Source organism: Musa acuminata, chromosome BXJ1-6 (genome assembly GCF_036884655.1).
Source record: "Musa acuminata AAA Group cultivar baxijiao chromosome BXJ1-6, Cavendish_Baxijiao_AAA, whole genome shotgun sequence".
Lineage (NCBI taxonomy): Eukaryota > Viridiplantae > Streptophyta > Magnoliopsida > Zingiberales > Musaceae > Musa > Musa acuminata.
The window spans coordinates 44,886,476-44,905,666 of record NC_088332.1 but is presented as its reverse complement, the minus strand read 5'-3'; the positions used below and the strand labels follow the sequence as shown (position 1 = coordinate 44,905,666).

Below are 19,191 nucleotides of genomic sequence, written 5' to 3'. Positions count from 1 at the left end.
TCCACGTTACCAACAACGAACCCGATCTCTGAAAACCTGTTTGGTTCGACTTGGAGATGGGTGTTCTGCTTCTCCAATCAGCATCATCACGCTTCAGAATATATCCCACCTACAACTGATTCCTGGATGACCTCAGGAAAGGTGGCTCTCCCACCCTCTTGCGTCATAATGGAGAAAAGTCGAATCCACAACGAAAATTCCCATGTGATTCAAGGGTCTTACCATGTGTAGACAAAGCACAGATTTATGCAAATGATCAAACAGTAGCACCAAGATACCGCAATGTGAGAATCACTCTTCTCAGCTATACAATTACTTTGGCCAATAAATCATATGGGCCAACAAAAACAAAATACATGTATTTACATGAAGATCTTCAAGGTAGAGTCAGAAACTTCAAAACAACCCCATACATATGCAGCAGTATCCTCGACGTCTGAGCAAATACAACAAGACACACCTCCACTGAGGCAGAGCAAACACAACAAAACACATCAAGATGACAGCCCTTCGCTAATGCCTCATCGCTCAAGAAACTAGTCACAAGAATCAAGCTGCAGTAACTGATGCGTTCCTGCTTGGAATATATCATAGACATTACTTTACTGCTAAAAATAGCAAACAATACAAGATAACCAAAACACACCTATCAGCTAATCAGAAACAAAATCAACATAAACATTATAGTGTCATGGTTAACCATTATAAAAAGAAGAGATCAATGCTTCACATAAATTAGATAACAACAGACAGCAAGCAGAAAAAAAAATAGTAATACAAAAAAAATTCAACCATTTAAATGAGGTTCACAACCATAAACATGCAGTGTAGCTCTGTTTCTACACACTAGTTCAAACGCAAAGAGTTCATTGGTGTATAAATATAGATATATACACGCGCTTTAGTGTTAGTTTAAATCCTGTGACAGATCCACTGCAGATATCATTAGTGATATATATTAAAAATCAAATTCCCAACTTACCATTTGCATTGGACTACACTTTTTAATTCTGCAGATATGAAGTAAGGAAACTCTAACGTAACAATTTTAGCCAATCCTAGAAAGCAGAACGATAATAATGAAGTAAAATAAAATTGTGAAATGGGAACATAATAATAACTCCAATAATCGCAAAGTCCTAGACTCAAATCCCGCCTTCTCCACTTTACACTATGCAAAAAAAAGAAAAAACGAAAAAATCAATATTGTTTGCCATATGGACAGCTATCTCCGTGTTCATGTCCTTGGTGAGATTTTTAACAAATGTCCTTAAATTGATGAACCCTTTACTGGTATATATCTAGTAGATAGGGGCCAAGATATACTTACAAGCTTTGCTGTCCACTTGATATGAGTACATATGTCGCCTCTGTTGAGGCATAAATCCATGTGAAGTTTCAAAAGTAAAATGAATGTCAAAAAATAAATCTCCAGCAAAATAGATCTTGATCTTATTCTCTAATGCAAGTTGAATGGAGTAGAAATCAGTTTCTTTGTGAAAATAATTGTGCAATCCCTGCACACTAGGCTGAAAAATGAACAATTTGGTGTACTAAACTCTCAACCAATTATGAAATCATTTCTACATTGCTACACTTGGCCAACCTCATAATATTTATGCTTCTTAATACTGTAGACATGCTCAGCATCTCGTCTTAAAAAATAAGTAGTTTGCGACTGTGCGTTATTATATTCAATGACACCTTATAGACAAGTTAGTTCTTGCTAACGTCAACCAATACACCACTGAAACAAAAAACAGCTAGACAAATCTTAACACAAGAAGATAAAAGCAAGATGGCGACATGCAACTTCATGCCAAATGTCTTTCTCTTTAAAAGGAGCTATTTGACCATCAAACTAGCATGCATTTTAAGGAAGGTCCTTATAGTTAAGAAGTGCATCATAGAGATTCCAAAGATTCTATGCAGTTGAGAGATCTCTCGAACTGAAACAGCACAACATGGCTGACATTAACAACATTTCAGGTTTATAGATATGTTATTAAAGCACCTTCACCATATAGCATTCCCCACAGTTAATCCATACAGATTGTAAAAATGTGCATACCTGTCGATGGAAATTGTCCAAATATTAAGCTTTCAGATTGAAAAACTGACTGTCATCCATTGTCAGATATCCACTTTCACAATAACAAGGTCAGAGCAGCACAGCAACAGATCAGCGTTACATTCCAAATGCCTGGTTATACAGATTACCTGCACTTGGTATGTGGAACTTATTTTCGTCAGTGCTTGTGTAATAGTCATTAAGTCCAAATCTCCCATTCCTGAATTTCTCACTCATGCCTATATTATTGCCAGGGCATACACTCTTCCAGGCATCCCACTGGCTATTTGAAAAGAGTGGATTTCTCAAATGCTGGAATGACAACTGCATAATTGGAGAAATACCAGCATGGCTTTGTGCCAAAAGTTGAGATGCAATGTATGCATCATTCAACTGTAAGAATCTTTCTCCCATATGATCTGGTATTCCCAGGTTCTGAGGAGAAGAAACTGATTGCTGAGCCAATAAATGAAGCCTTGGATCATTATTGGGGGTGCTAAACTGTGCAGGAAATGAATATTTCAACCCCAATGTTGAATTATTTGGTTCAAGATGTATCCGTCCCTTACCAATAGCCAATATCGCTGGATCAATGAACTCCACGTCACCTGAACTTCCAGCTAAATGTGATTGATAATGATTTCCACCTAAAAAACAGCCAAACATATGATTTTCTAGAAGGGTGAAAAGTTTTCAAAACAAGCATCACAAAGTGTACAAACCTAAGTAGGTCATGTCATGTTCCTGGTTACCTCTGTCTGGACAAGAAAACCCCGGAGGCGACGATATGGTTGGAGCCAAGAATCCAGGTGGAGCTGTTATCTTGGCCCTTGAAACACCTTCCAACAAGTATAGGATTTAAAATATATATTTTAACTGAAATAACTGGAAACATAGAATGTGCATGCAAAAACCTTAATATTCAGTAAATTTTATGCCATATAGAAACAGAAAATCAGTGAACTAGTAGACTTCAAAGGCAGAAAAAACATAATAATTGGACAATAAGTTTAGACGGGTAGGGCTAATTTAAAGGTAAAGCTCCACTAGTTCAGATCTAAACTAAGATACAAGTAGGGCCAATTTAAAAGCTTAGATCCAAGTAGAGCTGAAAGTTGATTGGCTAGAATCTCACGTGTGTATGAGAACAAATATCTGTCATGTTTATTTTGATCTGCATTTTTCCAACCAACAACTTTTGACATTGGACATGGATCCGTTTGAGTTCTAAACAGCTAATAATAGATAGGCCATTTTAGTAATTCTTTAGTAGTTCTCCTTTCCTATAATTCCTTTTTAATTTAAGCTTCTCTAAACTAGAGGGGAACAAACCAAGCCAAACTGAAACTGAATTGTTTCATTCAGTTTGGTTTCTTATTCAGTTTCGAAAACAGGTGATATTCTAAAGATATGTATTACAGTTTAAAGTATCAAATTCCTAAGGAAAAGGTGCATTGCATCTATATTTCTTATATATACTAGGTGTTATACCCTATTTATGAGCATGAATTTTATATTACCACAGTTGATTACACATATGACTATATGCAATCAGTTCACTTTGGTTAATAGTGATTTCTTAAACCCAGACCATGCAAACTGGAAGTTGTTCCTTCTCCATCCTTTCAACCGAAACACTCAATATGAAAACCTGCACAAAATCTAAGTGCATAAGTTCAGTTGGATTGATCAAGTTTATCAGTTCAATTACACAGCCCTACTTTGGAAACAGATTTATCCTCAATTTTCTTCTCCCATTCACTTTTAACTGTTAATGGGTAGCACTATTTCTCCAAAAACATTATGAACATTGCATGACAAGAATATGAATAACACTCAACAAGTATACTCCTAACACAAAACACAGCCAATTTTTAGTACCCATTCAATGCTCACAACTATATATTAGAATATGGATCCACCCACTATGGTGCTGAGACCAAAAATAAGCACCGAATTTTAGCTGCAGCAAGGTACTACAAACCATTCAGAAGATCAGAAAGGTGCAAAAAAGCCATTTCAGCATGTTGTTTCAAGATATACTAGAGTTCTCTAGCTCGTGCATAGGACAGGACATTCTATTGGTGTAATAAGTGAATGTGTGTTACATTATGAATTTTCACATGTGGGCCAAAAACCTTTAGTTATCCTTGAGCATAAGTAGCTGGTACGTTCAAACCAGCAGCCTCTGTCACGCTTGTATTCTCTTTTGACCCGAGATGCATACATCATGAAATGATTGAGGCAATGAATAGAAAGGGTATCCAATTAAAGTTAGCAAATCATGGCCATAATGCATGATGAATAGAAACGAAACAGCAAGATTCTCACCAACTGTGATGTAATTACTTCCATAGAACTTTCCTTACAAAAGGGAGGAGGGAGGGGCACAAGAGGCACATTTTAGATTATAAGAGAAAAGGTTAAGTAAAAAATATTCTAATCACTTGTTTAAATGATATCAACAGATTGTAGTTGAACAAATACTAGAAAGAACAAAGAAAAATAAAGTAATCCTAATAGCCAAAGAGAATTTACACCAAATGTCAAGAAACAACAACCATGATGTAATCTAAAAAAGATACTGAAGGAATGAAAATTGCTGAATCAAAGAAACTTTAATACAATAATTTTCACAATAAGTACATATTATTGTGTCATATACTGAAAGATATAGCTATAGAGACTAGAAACAAGAAATACTTACCAGTAGTCCTATCAGACAAAGTGTTGCTACCGATGAAAAGATCAACATCCTCAAAATCATTGGATTGAACTCGATTCTGGAAACCATCTTTATATGAAACTCGTGATGAGGACTGAAGTCTCTGAGCATCACTAATTTCTCTAGCAGGTTCTAAAAGGATTGCTTGACTTTCTGGTCTCGCAAAAGAAAATCTAGACTGGTCACTGTTTAGGGATTTCCATGAACTTGATAATTTTAAACAATTGTTTTCTTCAATTTCACCACGCAGCCTAGCCAAATTGTTAGCTGAGGATAATGAGTCATCCCATGGATCAAAATCTAGTGACAATAAATCTGAAATGATGCTGCTCTCTTGCTTTTTATCTACACAAGCATCATTGTTACTACTAATTATATCAATCATATCTACTGGTATCATCTTTTCTTCCATGCAGTTGAACCCAGGACACTCTGAACCATTACCGCTTGAAGAATTTGAGTTTATAACATATTCGCTGTGTCCATCATGTATTACAGATTCGTCGTCTCCTATGGAACACATAGCCACCTCAATTTTTCTATCCATGTCCCAAGAACCATCAGTAAATGGGGGTTGTTTATTTCGAAGTCCAATACTCCAGGGAGCAGAATTTGACTGACTTGTACTGTTTTGTGGGTGACCTCCACAAGGTGAAAACTGTGTGTGCTGCAATTTCACAGGATCCTTCATCATATCCATTATAGAGATCGATTGTTGCTTTAGGGGTTCAGAATTCAAATCCATTGATTTAATCATGCTCGATGTAACAGAGGCCAAATTTAAATCTCGACTCCTGAGCATCTCAGTTGAACAGAGATCAGAGACTGAGGTTTGATGCTGGTCAATATTTAACTGATTTTCCACAGAATGGGCATCTATATTAACTGAAGAAAATCCTAAGCGAAAGCTCTGCATATCATCATTGACAATAGCAGAACCATTAATAACTTTATCATGATTGGAATTGCCAAATTTTCTAACCGTACTTTTAGAAATAGTGGTGGCATTTTTTGGCTCCGAGTCACTACCACTTGAAATACTACCTCTTTCCTTGTCTTCAAGTGCTACTGCTAGAGGGTCGGATAAGCAACTTGAAGAAACCTGAGAGGTACCAATCATGACCGGGGCCACCTGAGTTGATGATAAAAGTGTTTGCTGCTGCCTGTCAAAGTCAGATCTTATAGACACTAACGGACTAGACCTGTCATCCAAATCTGCCATTTTTATTTGTTCCACTGGCTTTGATGTTACAATGGCATTGTCATTCAATGAAGATCTCAAAGAAAAATCAACAATCTTGACTGTCTCTAAAGATGAAGTCAGCGGTGAATCTGCCCGAGTAACAAGTCGTAAAGGTTCCAAGGACCCGGACATGGAATGAACATCTTCCTTGCTTTCAGGTACCCTTGATGTTATAAGCATTTCATCATCCCGTGCTGAAGGTTGCTTTGTGCTTGTCGTCAATAAAGAAGGCAAAGATGAATTGCTTATAGCCTGTGTGTTTTGAATTGCAGGTGTTCGAGAACATTGTATACTTGAAGCCAAAATCTGGCAATTTGAACCACGAAGTCCCCTGCATATGATCATAGAATTAGCAAAAATGACCATTGCCAAGATAAGGCACAAAAACAAACATACCATGAAGCAGCTGCTGGTAAAGCATTGGACATTTCGGCACTAATATTAGAAGAACCGTTAACCTGGATTGAGGAATTCTTAAAAAAAAAAAAATTAAGTCAATATAGAGAGGGAGAATGAGACCTAGGCATAAAAGCATGATGTGCATAATATCACTATAAAGAGTGGCTGATCCTATCTCACAGAAGTCCTTTGCATCAGGAAAATATGGGCTTACAATACAGGTCCTCTTGACTGGATGCTTGTCCAAGCCTAATCTGCTGTTGAAGTCATCCATTGGCGGAGGCAAAACAGTTCCAAAACGTCGTTGAGAACTGGAAGAAGTAATTTGAGGAACCCTACTCATGAAGTTCCATTAGTGAAACAAAGTCAATCATAAGAAAGACAAGTATACGGGCATAAAATAATATGCCAAAAGTAAAGACAAAAAATTATGGAGAATAGTTGACTTGTCATCTGCTGTAAAATAGTCTGAAATGCACAATGTTTAACTCAAGCAAATGATTGTACATTGATCAACAATGTAGGTGCATCCTTCCTGTGACACCCAAATAAGCTTATATCTGAACATATGCTTTGAGTAGTCAACCTCAACAATTAAGAAGTGAACATTTTTAATATATACAAGTTTTGGACTTGTAGAATAATTGGATAAAGTGCAAGTCCACAAACCTCTCCGTGTGGTCTGATATGTGGGATGCACCTCAGCTTAGTCTGAATGCTGCACCCGGCACTAAGCAAATATGATTGCGATATCCTAAAGCTCTCGCATTAAAAGACAACAAGGATTCAAGTTTCGGTCCAAAGGAGTAACGGAGACAGCCAAGCAGCAGGCAATGGTGAGGCAACAAGCACATGGCGTGAGAGGAAGGAGCATGGGGAAATTAAAAATAAAAAAATATGATTGTTGTGGTCAAGACAAATAAAAAATAAATAAACTGATTCTGAACTAGACCGGTGATATTGTCTGGTTTGGGTGTTGGTATTAATCGTACTAGTAAATATTTACTGGGTTGTACAGTCCAAGGTTCCTAATCCCGTCGTATACGGTCTGATCCCTACCAGTATAGTACCAGTGCATGAAATTATGAACCTTGCTACAAATCGATCCCGTCGACTTTTAAAACCTTGAAGGCACAAACCGTTGGCCAATCACCAATAACTGGGGCTCAATATTCCTTGGCTAAGGTGAAACCTTGTGCCTGCAACTAGCTGCTACATACTATGCCAAGATGGAAGCCCATAATTACTCTAACTTCTATATTTTATAGTAAATATCACGTTGCATTAGTACAGCAACAATTACTTTAATCCAAAAGGTTATTTCTGGTACCCAAACCCAAATCTAGACAAAAGAGTCTACACAATTTGTGACTTAGATAAACAAATTTGCAATGTTACCATGTTAAACCAAATGACTAACAGCAGAACTGGCAGGAATTGGCTGAACCCAACATGAATAAACCAATTCTTGCTGACCCATACTCGTCAGATAAGTATGGTACCAGTACACTGGGCAGGACCACCTAAATTGTCCAATATCATCGAAAAGATAGTAAATAAATAAATACCAACCAATCTACATGGTCCAATATGCCAACAGGTAAACATTGATCAGTATGTGCCAGTCCAACTAGTCTTTAATTCCTTGGTTATCAGTACTCCATAAAGGAATACATTGTGGTCCAACCAATACTTGATTCCTTGGTAGGATTCCACAAAGGTGTCGCAAACTCCGAATGATATAGCACAACAAGTTTGTGCCCACTAAGCATCTCTGATAAACACTATGCATTAATTTAGTATGGCAGTGTCAGGCAAATGCTGCCATCAGGGCAGCAACAGGAACCTCAACCCGAAACTGCTTGCAGGAAAAACACAACTAAATTAATCATTTACAGCCCAACAATATACATAACTCCTACAAAGTTCACCAGACAATTTTTGGCTAGGCAGAATTCGAAGTACTAAACAAGTTTCTCAAATATTTTCTGGATGGAAGCACAACAATATGATTGTGTTGGTTATAACATGGAGTGTCAAAATTTGATCATACTAACAATCAGAAAAATCACCATCCGCATGCAAAAAGGTGTGGAAAAAAAAATACCTTGTACAAGCTGAAATCATCTCATCTTTTGTAAAACCATCTCCGTGGCTACCTATGTCATGCAAATACAGACAATCGGGATTGCTGCAGGTCTGAATCAACACAACACCTCAATAAAAACAAACAAATGCGTGCAATTCTAGTAGACAGCAAAACGTTGTACTTATTAACATAGGAGAGCATGGATGAGCAATCTGCTTACCATATTTCTTAACCATGCACGGCAATATTTTGTGGTGCCAAAGCATGCTCTGGTGAAAGCCAAAAAATCAGAGACGTTTATATGATAATATGCACAAGTCTGCAAAATGGAAATTCAATTCATGTACTTACCTCAAGGATTTACCTTCCAACACATAATTGTGTACAGCTTGTATACATCGAACAGCTTCTTCCTCCTTGGCATATGTAACATAACTGTCCAACAAGGGTCATGTCTAACAGTCAAACATAGTCCATGATGGAGAAACCATGAAAAGCATATGCTGGAAACCTAAAGCTAAGATAATTCTTATTTCATGAATGCATCTCTTAAATTAGTGAATATCTCTTTGTTTGTTGTTTTTCACTTATGCCACATGTCCAATTCAACACACATATCAGATCAAACACCAAATTTTTGTACAAGTTTTGTAAAAAAAACAACATTATGATCTACACACAGATTAATGATAGCCTGATAATTGTCTGATAATTTTATTAAAATTAAATAGTAATATCATTACTCATATATTAACTATTTGCTTGGTCTGCATTATCACAAACCTAGATTACTCATCCTAGATCTGTATATAACATATTCTTCTGAAAAAATAATTAGAACATATCTTGAAGGCAAAAGACGCCTAAAATGAAACACTATGACAAATGTTTTGCAAGAAGCCAAGATCAGTCAAGAGGCCACCCAAAGCCTAGGTTGTTAGGTGTGAGGACTGATGCCCTGAGTCAAACCATCCCAAGAATACAAAAAAATAACCAAAAGTAATTTTAAACAGGGCACCTGATTGAAGTAAGGCATGGTATAGCTATCTAGGAGAGAATACTAACTTGTCGATATCCACTGATCATTTTCAGGCCAACTTAGTCATCAAAATGTGATATACATCAAAGATTAAGGAGGGGAAACAAAGAAGGAATCTGGGAGGAGCATGTTGATATCATTTGGAGCATAGAACATGAGCATGAGTCAATAAACCATTATGGGTTTCTAAACAAAGAAACATGAGTAACACAATTCCAGTAGAAACTTGACAGGGGTCGAGAACTTGAAACTCAAGTCTGAACACATCAATGACACGATTGTGTGTGTATAGGAGAGATAGATAGATAGATAGATAGATAGATAGAGAGAGAGAGAGAGAGAGAGAGAGAGAGAGCATCTTAATGATGTCTACAGTAATTAATTTTCTCTATTTATAGACAATTTGGTGGCAGTATATCTGTCTTCACATCCCAGCCAAGTAAACAACATGGTAACTGAGTCCGATGAGACTTACATGCCAAATGTGTTGTTAGTTGATGTTTTCTGCGAAGAAGTGCCAGCTGCACGAGAAATTGAAACCTTTAAAACTTTCCCATACTGGCCAAAGTATTCCTTGCGCTCAAGAATCTGATGCAGAAACATGAGAAACCTATCACGAGGCCACGTATACATATATACTGATCCCAGTTGAACAAATGCCAATACACCTACATTTTCATCACATAAATTAAAAGGTAACCCAGTTATGTATACAAGATTCTTTTGCATCACTCTGGCACCGCTAAGATGCTTCATAGCTTCTGCTGATATCTTGGTCTTTGCTCTTTGAGGCCTTTGCTTTTTCTCAGAAAATATCTCAGCTATTATCCTGCCCCCAGGTGAAGCAAAATTTCATTGTAAACTATTAGTATGTTTGAGGGAAAAAAAGAATAAATAGATTTGATAGATAAATGTAGCGAGAAGAATAATTATAATGCAATAGGCAACCTCTCGGAGTTGGCAGGTGCCGCTTTAAGGACTCTGTCCTTGTCATATGGTGTGCGGCATGCTGGACACCGAGCTTCTGTGTCTTCTTTCTCAGCCATTTCAATTATATGATGCCAACACCAGATACAAATCTATTCATTAAAGAAAATTCAAACGGCATCAAACCTACAATCCTTCTTATTAACGATAATGCATATATTTGAACAAGGCTGGATAATAATATATAGATTTCGAAAACATATCAAGCAGTATGTTCCTTGATGTTCCAAAGGAGTGTCGGACTTGCAAGCAATAGAAGTTGAATGGTTCTTGCATAATAGGGATCGTACCTCATACCCACACTTGCAAGGCTTCAGCTGCTGGTCGGTCAGGTCCATCTCCTCCGCGCACAGAGGGCAAGTCCTTTCTCCGTCGTCACTCATCCTCGTGCTTCAAGGAACACAAAATTCTCAAGCCGACTAATAGTGAAGCAAACATCAAAATGAGCAATCCGTTGATCGATTACCAAATCCAACGGATAAGAAAATAAATCACAAACCCGTCTTCTATAAATCCTAAACACACCCTTTTTTTTTCTTGCATCGATCGACCAAATCCATCTCCGAAAAAACAAACAAAATCCTGAAATCAAGAAAACTTACAATTAAAACGATCCAACTTACAAATCCAGCAAAATCTCCTAGACCAGTTCAAATCTCTCCGATGCGATCAACCAAAACAACCGCAAAAAAGAAAGCGACCCTAAAGATGCATCCGAATCCAAAAACTTCATCCCCCAAGCAACACGAACCCGAAAAAATCCGAATAAAGATTTCAAGATTGATCGGATACAAGCATCGCAGGTGATAAAATTCAAGAAAACGAACAGAACCGCAGAAAACAGATGAAATCAAGAGAGTTGTGTGAAATAATATACCTGATTCGGGGGGGCGGGGGAGGATCGAGACGCCGAACTCGAAGGCGCCGCGGATTCCCGGAAGACAGAAGGGGGAAACAACGAGGACAAGAATGCACCCCCCCTCCCCGTTGTTCTTTGGATCAATTTCTAATCTATTTGTTTGCCTTTATTTCGCTGTTAATTTGGCCCGCTGCGTTTCGAGGGTCCGTCATTTAAATTAAATGCACCCCACCAACACCAACCCGCCCATATGTTTGCATATAATTACGATCAGAGCCTCCGCTTCTGCAGTGCCTTCTTTTCTTACCAAGTCCACGCTTGTCCGTCTATTATCTTCCTCGCAATTGGACGGCTGCACACCAAAGATTGAGTTTTCCTGATATCGTACAATATTTTTTATATTTAAAATATTAATCTGATGATGTTTGGATAATTAAATTAATTAGGGGATAATAAATGACAACGTGACACACCAGGACGATACTCTACCCAAAGAAGACAATAATGCCGACGCGATGACGCTGACGTCACCCGCTCTCAGACAACGACTTTGTCGTCGTTTGACCCAACATACTTGGCAGAGGCAGAGAAGAACGACGATCGAGGCATGCCCATGCCTTGCGACAGTTCGATTCTTCACGCAACGACAACGGCAATATCAGACGCTATCAGAGGTACGATCCTACCCCCGCAGACAGACACATCAGGTAACACTAAACTTCCCTATAAATACCCCGGAGTTCCAAACGATGGGGGACAGACGACAAACTCCCCTCCACATCATCTAACTTGATCGTCGGAGGGGTCGGGCTGAGCTTCCGACCAGACCTGTGTGTAGGGAAGGAGACAAGACGATTTCCTAGGGACGCAAGGAGAAGGCGCCTTCCCTAGGGCATCCCGACGATCCCAGGCGTGGTCCGGTCCGCGCGGTCGATCACTCCGACAACCCCAAGAAACCCCGAGTAAAGATCCCCGTCATTCAGACCCGAATCAAGACGTGTCGGCCCCGAGACACGACATAAAGTTGTTTACATCAACAGTATCTTTCAAATTTATCTGAGAAAAAAAGGAGGAATTTTTCTGATGACGGAACAAAAGTTATGGATCACTTCATCACCCCCATTCAAAAGGTAAGAGATCGCTGGAAAGGTTCGGAATATGTCACAGTCCATTTCCACTGTGACCAGTCGCCATGGAATTGAATCGACCCCACAATATTAAACTACTGAGTGCGTGCAGTCCACATCAATACTTTCTTCGATTGACACAATGGCGGAACCAATCTCCCCACTCTCATCGTCTTGGATTCTTTCCTGGATTACCAGATTGCCATGCCATTGACCGAAACATTGCCGAAGCGGAAGGTACTTTTGTGAGGATTAGGGAAGAAGACCAACGGCGTGCGGTAGCAAGGAATAAGAAGTCACCATTGTTGCTTCATCTAAAGCTGCGGTGGTAGCTGATCACTTTCGACATCACACGTTATTCTCCGATAGTGAATGTGGATTCAGATTCTTCTAAGCAGTGCTCTCTTTTCGTCTCAATCAAGGGAACCTCTGCCTAAACCATTCTTCTGTCAGGGACAGTCTTTTCAGGGCTATCCGAAGAAGAGGGCAGTGGTAGGGAGTAGACCTTCTCTGGAAGGTCTTTTCCTTCGCTTGGCACGTCTCTTTCGCCGGAGAAGGTAGTCGACAATCCCCTAATTGGTTTATGAGATCGATTCGTCTTCCATTAGGGTTTTTCGACTGATTTATGATATAGAATCACGCATTATTCCTGGCATCAAACGACGGAAACGTGAGCAGGCTACGAAACGCGCGCTCACGGGACACCTGGCGGCCGCCGCACGTGACATGGGCCCATGCGATGCAACGTGGGAAAGAGGAAACAGAATATCGACGACTCCATCCCATTATTAATTATAAAATTATATATATATATTTTAAATATATCATTAAAAAAATGAAGATTAATTCACATTTTGTTAATTCGGAAATATAAAAAATAATTAAGAGCTATATTGAATATAATAACGGTAATATTATGGAAGTGATATGATATATGCCACTCGGGCTGATTCCCACGTCCGCGTCGCTCCCCACAGGACTCCTCTTTTTGTCTCGATCCCGGCCCTCTTCCTCCGCCTCCCACCATCCGAGAAGAAGCAACCCCCAAATGGACCGGATCCTCTCCCACGTCGATCTCCTCCTCCTCCTCGGAAGTTTGCTGCTCGCTCCCTTCTGATTCCGTTCTGATTACTGCAACTTGTCGTATTGAATCGGACGCGGCGAAGCGTCGCATCGATGGCGCACGAGAGATTGGAGGCGAAGATAGAGTTTGATCTTAATGTCGTCTATCCCGGTCAGTCGGCCGCATGGGCTTCCAACTCATCTGAGGCGTCGAGCAGCGCCGCCGCCGAAGAGGAGGATTTGCGCTCCACCAGCGGCGCCGCCTCCCTCTGCTTCGACAACCTTAGGTGCCCCACCGAGCCGGCTGTTGTTGATGATGACGGTGAGGATGAGGGTGGTGTTTTGCCGGAGCGGCGCGTCGTCACGTGGCCGCTGCTTCCTACGACGGCGGTGGCGTCCACGTTTCAGCCTCCGTTGGTCGCGAACTCTAGCTCGACCTCCCGCCGGGGCGATCTTGGGTTCGTGGAGGGGACGGTGGGTTGCGCCGCAGAGGCGGAGGCGAGGGTTTTGCTGCATCGGCAGCAGCAGCAGCAGGAGGTGGTGAAGAAGAGTAGGCGAGGACCGAGGTCTCGGAGTTCGCAGTATCGCGGAGTCACCTTCTACAGGAGAACCGGGAGATGGGAGTCCCACATTTGGTTAGCAGATGCTTCGTCCTGATCCTTATTCTCTTTTCCATCGTGTTCTAGTTTAATGTGCTGTGCTCCTTACTACCTCTAATTCTGCGCAGGGATTGTGGAAAGCAAGTCTACCTGGGTAAGGTTCCATCTCTCCTCACATAAACGGAGGAAAGATTGTTAATTCTTTATGTTTTGGGGTTTAACTCTTTTGCTCTGTTTGCATTGCAACTTTAGGAGGCTTCGACACCGCTCATGCTGCCGCAAGGTTTGATATCTTTTCCCTTCCTCCTTGAAAAATGTTTGATGGCCTGTATATATACTGCTCGAGTAGTTCATGGTTTGGAAGGATTGTGTTGCATTTATTAAATGAACTGCAGAGCATATGATCGTGCCGCTATCAAGTTTCGGGGACTTGATGCAGACATCAACTTTGATCTTAATGATTACGACGAGGATTTGAACCAGGTAATCCCAGAACTCGGTATATGTGGGTGTTGATGTGATCCGTCTCTCTTGAAAGACATGGTAAGGTTAAATGAGGATGTCTATGTTGTATTATTTCAGATGAGAAACCTGACCAAGGAAGAATTTGTGCATATACTTCGTCGTCAAAGCACTGGGTTTGCAAGGGGAAGCTCCAAGTACAGAGGGGTGACTCTTCACAAGTGTGGTAGATGGGAGGCTCGCATGGGACAGTTCCTCGGCAAAAAGTGTGATGTCGTAGTATTTCTTGATTTCTTGCTCTGGAATACACTTATGTTTCATATCCATAAAATCTACTCTCGGTTAGGTGGTTTGTGCATTTGAATTCAAGGCCTTGCTTCTATTTTAAATTGAGGAACCACCTGCAAGTTATTGACCTTATATGCATTAGAAGTAAAATGTGTCATGGAATGGCTCTTAGGGTGGAAAAGTAATGGGAAAAATGTGGTGGATGAAAGTGAAATATGAGGAAGGAAAGTTAGATATTCAAAGTTGTCATTCTCAGAGGAAATTCTTTGATAGCCCTTAATATATTTGTAGATAAAAAGAAAAACAATTTGTTTGCGGAAGTTTCAATCAAACAATTATATGATGCTATATAGATATATAGAAGTGGTTGCATTCTTTGTAGTCTCAAGAAAATTAGCAGTAGGTGCAAAGGTTGAACAAAGAGACATCTCATCCCTTAAAAAACTTGTTTACTTCTCAAAGATGAGATTGAACTCGGTGTTTATATTTAAACACAAATTTTCTTTCTGTGCAGGTATATTTATCTTGGTTTATTTGACAGCGAAATAGAGGCCGCAAGGTCTGCTTTCTCAATTCTTAATAATGACATTCTGTTATGAGCGTTTACCTCAGAGAGTTATGAACTGTATAATGTTCCTTTTTTCTTTTCCACTTCACTTTTTGACCTTTAGGGCATATGACAAGGCTGCTATCAGATGGAATGGAAGGGTAGCAATCACCAATTTTGAGTCAAGCCTCTATGAAGGAGAGAGACTTCCTGAGCCTGAAAACAAAGGTGTCATCAGTAACCATTCTCGGTGGTTTTGTACGGCCCAAGTTATTTTCACTATGCATTTTGTCGATTATGGGTAATCTTCACATGATGCTGATATCATGTTCTGATAGCTGCCTTCGAGGATGTTGATTTAAGCCTGAGGATTTCTCAGCCTAACTTCCATAGCACAAAGAGTGATGGCAATTCTACTGGTACCAATTTCAGTCATGTCTCATATGAAGTTCCGGAAACTGGAAATGCTCAGGTAAATAGTCTTCCACCATCTGCATTTCTGAATATGTCTTGATTTGTTGAGTTTACAAATTGTCCTTAGATGAGCCAGTTGCTTTAAATGTTTATTCTCGCACTGATGTTCTTCTAACTCATCATGATTCCTCTTCACTGCTATAGCAGCAATACTTTCGTTGCATTCACAGATTTCGTAGATAATGTCCTTTAGAAGTCCCCTCAAAAGGAAAATTCTTATGGTACCAATGGTCCGATTGAAGTACCTTTAGTAAATGCCAAAGGATTAGTATGTTAGAAGCTGATGTTGGTGGATGTAAAGTGCAAAAGTTTTTACGGAAGGAAGATCGGTTAGGATTATTATTTAACCACATGTTTCGTGCATCATTTTGGTGTACACTAGATGTCCAAGTGAATTTCCAAGAAAGCAGAAATAAACAACCACTACCACAAGCCATAACGTCCAAGCAAATTTATTTTATAAAATATACAATATACATTAAAGTAACAAACTGTTATTTTCATTTCATTTTCTTCTGGAATCAGCATCTTCAGGACAATTATCGATGCACTATTTTCCAACTTTAGTCTTGTTCTTGGGTTTTGTACGTCCAATGTGCGAGGGTTCCCGTAAATGCATGTGTATTATGTATGTGAAATAATCTGGCATGCTGCCACAATGATATGATTAATTGGTGTTGCATCCATTCTTTAGATGCTCAGTGACACTGATATGCCATTCATTTTTGGTTGCTGTTGCAGCCTGACAGTCCTAATCATCCGGCTGTTGTCCCTGGTTTCGCAATGACACCTCAACATCCCCATTTGTGGAATGCTTACCCAGGCTACTTTCCCAGAATTGAGGTAAAAACCTAATAATTATTTTGCTCGCCATTTTACCTCTAGAATCGCCGAATATGTTCATATGACTACTGATTCTCTTTTTCCTTCTCTTAACATAAACATTGCTTAAAATTCATTACCTCTAGCTCTTCTTGCCCATGCTTTTTATCGGTATGGTGGTGATTCTATTCCAACATTAGTGCATGACAACTATTATAGATAGTAGACTCCAAAACAGCTTTTTTTGTGTCAAACGTTTGTTCTACTACCTTCATGACTTTTTAGTTAATATTAGATAACGAGAACATGTAGGGCCTTGGCATTTTAGGCACATATGCTGCCCTGAGCGTTACAGGAGTGCCCCACTTGTTCTTATGGTCTCTAGCTGCTGCCCGTTCTTTAGCATCTTCCAGCGTTTGTATTATTAGTTAGTGGGTCTACTTTAGTATCATCTTTTTCCTATTGATAGTCGTGTTCATCAAAATTCGTGTATTGCTTCATCATGCTTGCTGGTATGATCTAACGGACAGCATTGCGTGGATACAGGAAAGAGGGAAAGAGCAGAGGCCCGAGGTGGGTTTGCGATCCCTTCCCGGCTGGGCGTGGCACATGCATGGTCCTACTCTGTTGCCATTAGTCACGTCTGCAGCATCATCAGGATTCTCCAACGCCACAACAGTGGCTGCGCTTCCACCGCTGCCGGCTCCGCCACCACCTCCAATCTCCCATCACTTGCCATTCCCTCCTCCAGCGAGCACCGGCTACTTTCTCAGAAACTGAGTACGCACAGACACCACCACTAGCGCTGCAGTCTTTGTTATGTTGCATTCTCGCATAAGCTATAGGGTATGTATGATGCGTTTACTCCTGCGTGCCAGGTGATGGATTCGACGGATCAAAAGGAGCTCCCATGGCTCCGAGAAAGGTGGGCATAGCAATCAAAGCTAAACGCTGGGTAGGCTTCACTTTTGCCGTCTGACACTACTTTGCCTCGCTTATCTACGAGGAATGCCTATTCTCTCCACTACGACTGTACCTCGTTCTGCTGCTCGTGGCGTGGGGTCGTAGAAAGCTGTGCTCCTCTTTCCTTCCTAGTTTCTTGCCCCGTCATTGGCTTCCAGCTGTGTGATGTGTAAGACTTACGATAGATAACGTGACTTTTCCCTGGCGAGGGTTTCCCTTCCGAGGATTACTGGGTCATGACTTGGTACTTCTTTGTCTGCCAAAGTCCTGTGCAAAGGACAAATAAATAATAGGACCGCACTGCGTCTGACTAATTTTGGTAGGCTATTTAATTAGGATCACTGCGATCAAAATGATCCTCCCCTCAATTATGTTGATTCCAATCCCCTCTCTCGAGGAGAATCGAAACTAGGCATCATCTTTTGTTACTTTCTTCTTTTTCTTCTGTGGCATGGAAAGCAGAGTTCTTTTGTCCGGTGTACAATCGCAGAACAGACTAAGCCTAGAGAGCGAAAACAAACAAGGGACGCTATTGTGGACTGTCGTATCATTCATTAGCTTTACACATACACACACAAGCAGGTGGACTGTTGTATTGTGGAATATGGTACGTACGCTAACAGAGGCTTTTCCCATGAAGCGATGGATGGTGATTGGTCAGACCGACACCTGTGGCATCGCCCTCGCTGCATCTGCCTATGCTGTTGCACTTGTAGCCTTTGTGGAGTTCATTCTTCTTCTTCCTGTTTGATCTGTCTGCTGTAGGGTCACAGTGCTATGACAATTCATGGCCATGATGACAGCTTCCTAGACGCCAAGGTTCACCTTTTTCTTTCTTTATTTTAGTTGACTACAATGATTCACTCTATTCTGATTCGGCTAATACTTCTCATCATTGATATCCAAGCTGGACATCCTTCGTAGACTTGTTTTCATGGCTACGTTGCCCTCATCTCATCAAAGGCCTAAAGCTAAGCTTGAGCCTCAATGTCTTTGGCATCACCATGGCTGTGCCTATCGCGAACCGGAGAGGTGGAGGATGAGTCACTACCTTGTCGCAATGAGCCTTCTCCTTTCCTCCCTGAAGTGATTGCACTGACGAACCGAATCAAGATCTTAAAGATACGAGCTTTCACCTGACCTCGTTTCGGCGGCAGCCTCCTTTCCTTCGACGACCGACGGTCCATTGCTCCAAGCAGGGCAACGACAGAGTTCCGCAGCGAGATGATGCGAGAAACAGCTGAGGTGGTGGTGGAAGAGAGAGTGGCATATAAAGGCAGCGGTCCGAAGGAATCGGCTTCCTTTCTCCTTCTGCAAGTGGGGACATCTGCAACAAACAGTCTTTAGACCATTCAACTCTTTGACTTGAGGTCTGCATGATTTGCCCACATACGTACAAGCTTGACTGTAGTTAAAGAGGACAGGAAGAAGATGA

At 40.5% G+C, this 19,191-nt stretch overlaps 2 protein-coding genes across 4 annotated transcripts; one reads left to right on the top strand and one right to left on the bottom strand.

The window, feature by feature from the left end:
• Positions 1-205: 205 nt before the first annotated feature.
• LOC103990140 (uncharacterized) lies at positions 206-11,594 on the bottom strand. 3 transcript variants are annotated; one of them, XM_065189445.1, is made up of 14 exons: positions 11,431-11,594; positions 10,844-10,943; positions 10,515-10,645; positions 10,239-10,395; positions 10,042-10,154; positions 8,879-8,962; positions 8,748-8,796; positions 8,546-8,637; positions 6,653-6,773; positions 6,436-6,512; positions 4,779-6,370; positions 2,794-2,910; positions 2,072-2,718; positions 206-577 (listed from the first exon to the last, which is right to left on the bottom strand). In XM_065189445.1, exons 2-13 carry the CDS (start codon positions 10,934-10,936, stop codon positions 2,189-2,191), a joined length of 3,156 nt encoding a protein of 1,051 aa, XP_065045517.1. In that variant the 5' UTR covers positions 10,937-10,943; positions 11,431-11,594; the 3' UTR covers positions 206-577; positions 2,072-2,188. The 3 variants fall into 3 exon arrangements, with proteins under 3 accessions (XP_065045517.1, XP_009407464.2, XP_009407465.2); XM_009409189.3 differs by having other exon boundaries at positions 206-574; XM_009409190.3 differs by having other exon boundaries at positions 206-574; positions 2,824-2,910.
• Positions 11,595-13,489: 1,895 nt separating this feature from the next.
• LOC103990141 (APETALA2-like protein 3) lies at positions 13,490-17,976 on the top strand. Its single transcript, XM_009409191.3, has 11 exons — positions 13,490-14,236; positions 14,329-14,354; positions 14,453-14,483; positions 14,596-14,683; positions 14,783-14,928; positions 15,465-15,509; positions 15,622-15,725; positions 15,836-15,969; positions 16,713-16,814; positions 17,340-17,573; positions 17,672-17,976. Exons 1-10 carry the CDS (start codon positions 13,716-13,718, stop codon positions 17,571-17,573), a joined length of 1,431 nt encoding a protein of 476 aa, XP_009407466.2. The 5' UTR covers positions 13,490-13,715; the 3' UTR covers positions 17,672-17,976.
• The last annotated feature ends 1,215 nt before the right edge of the window (positions 17,977-19,191 follow it).

Bases quoted from the DNA above. Each gene is read 5' to 3' on its own strand.
- LOC103990141 (XM_009409191.3), top strand. From the start codon at position 13,716: ATGGCGCACGAGAGATTGGAGGCGAAGATAGAGTTTGATCTTAATGTC. The intron at 14,929-15,464 runs GTGTGATGTCGT...CTTTCTGTGCAG, and splicing joins GGACAGTTCCTCGGCAAAAA to GTATATTTATCTTGGTTTAT. The intron at 15,510-15,621 runs GTCTGCTTTCTC...TTTGACCTTTAG, and splicing joins AGCGAAATAGAGGCCGCAAG to GGCATATGACAAGGCTGCTA.
- LOC103990140 (XM_065189445.1), bottom strand. From the start codon at position 10,936: ATGAGTGACGACGGAGAAAGGACTTGCCCTCTGTGCGCGGAGGAGATG. The intron at 10,155-10,238 runs GTAGGTGTATTG...TTTCTGCATCAG, and splicing joins TTAATTTATGTGATGAAAAT to ATTCTTGAGCGCAAGGAATA. The intron at 6,371-6,435 runs GTATGTTTGTTT...GATCATATGCAG, and splicing joins TTACCAGCAGCTGCTTCATG to GGGACTTCGTGGTTCAAATT.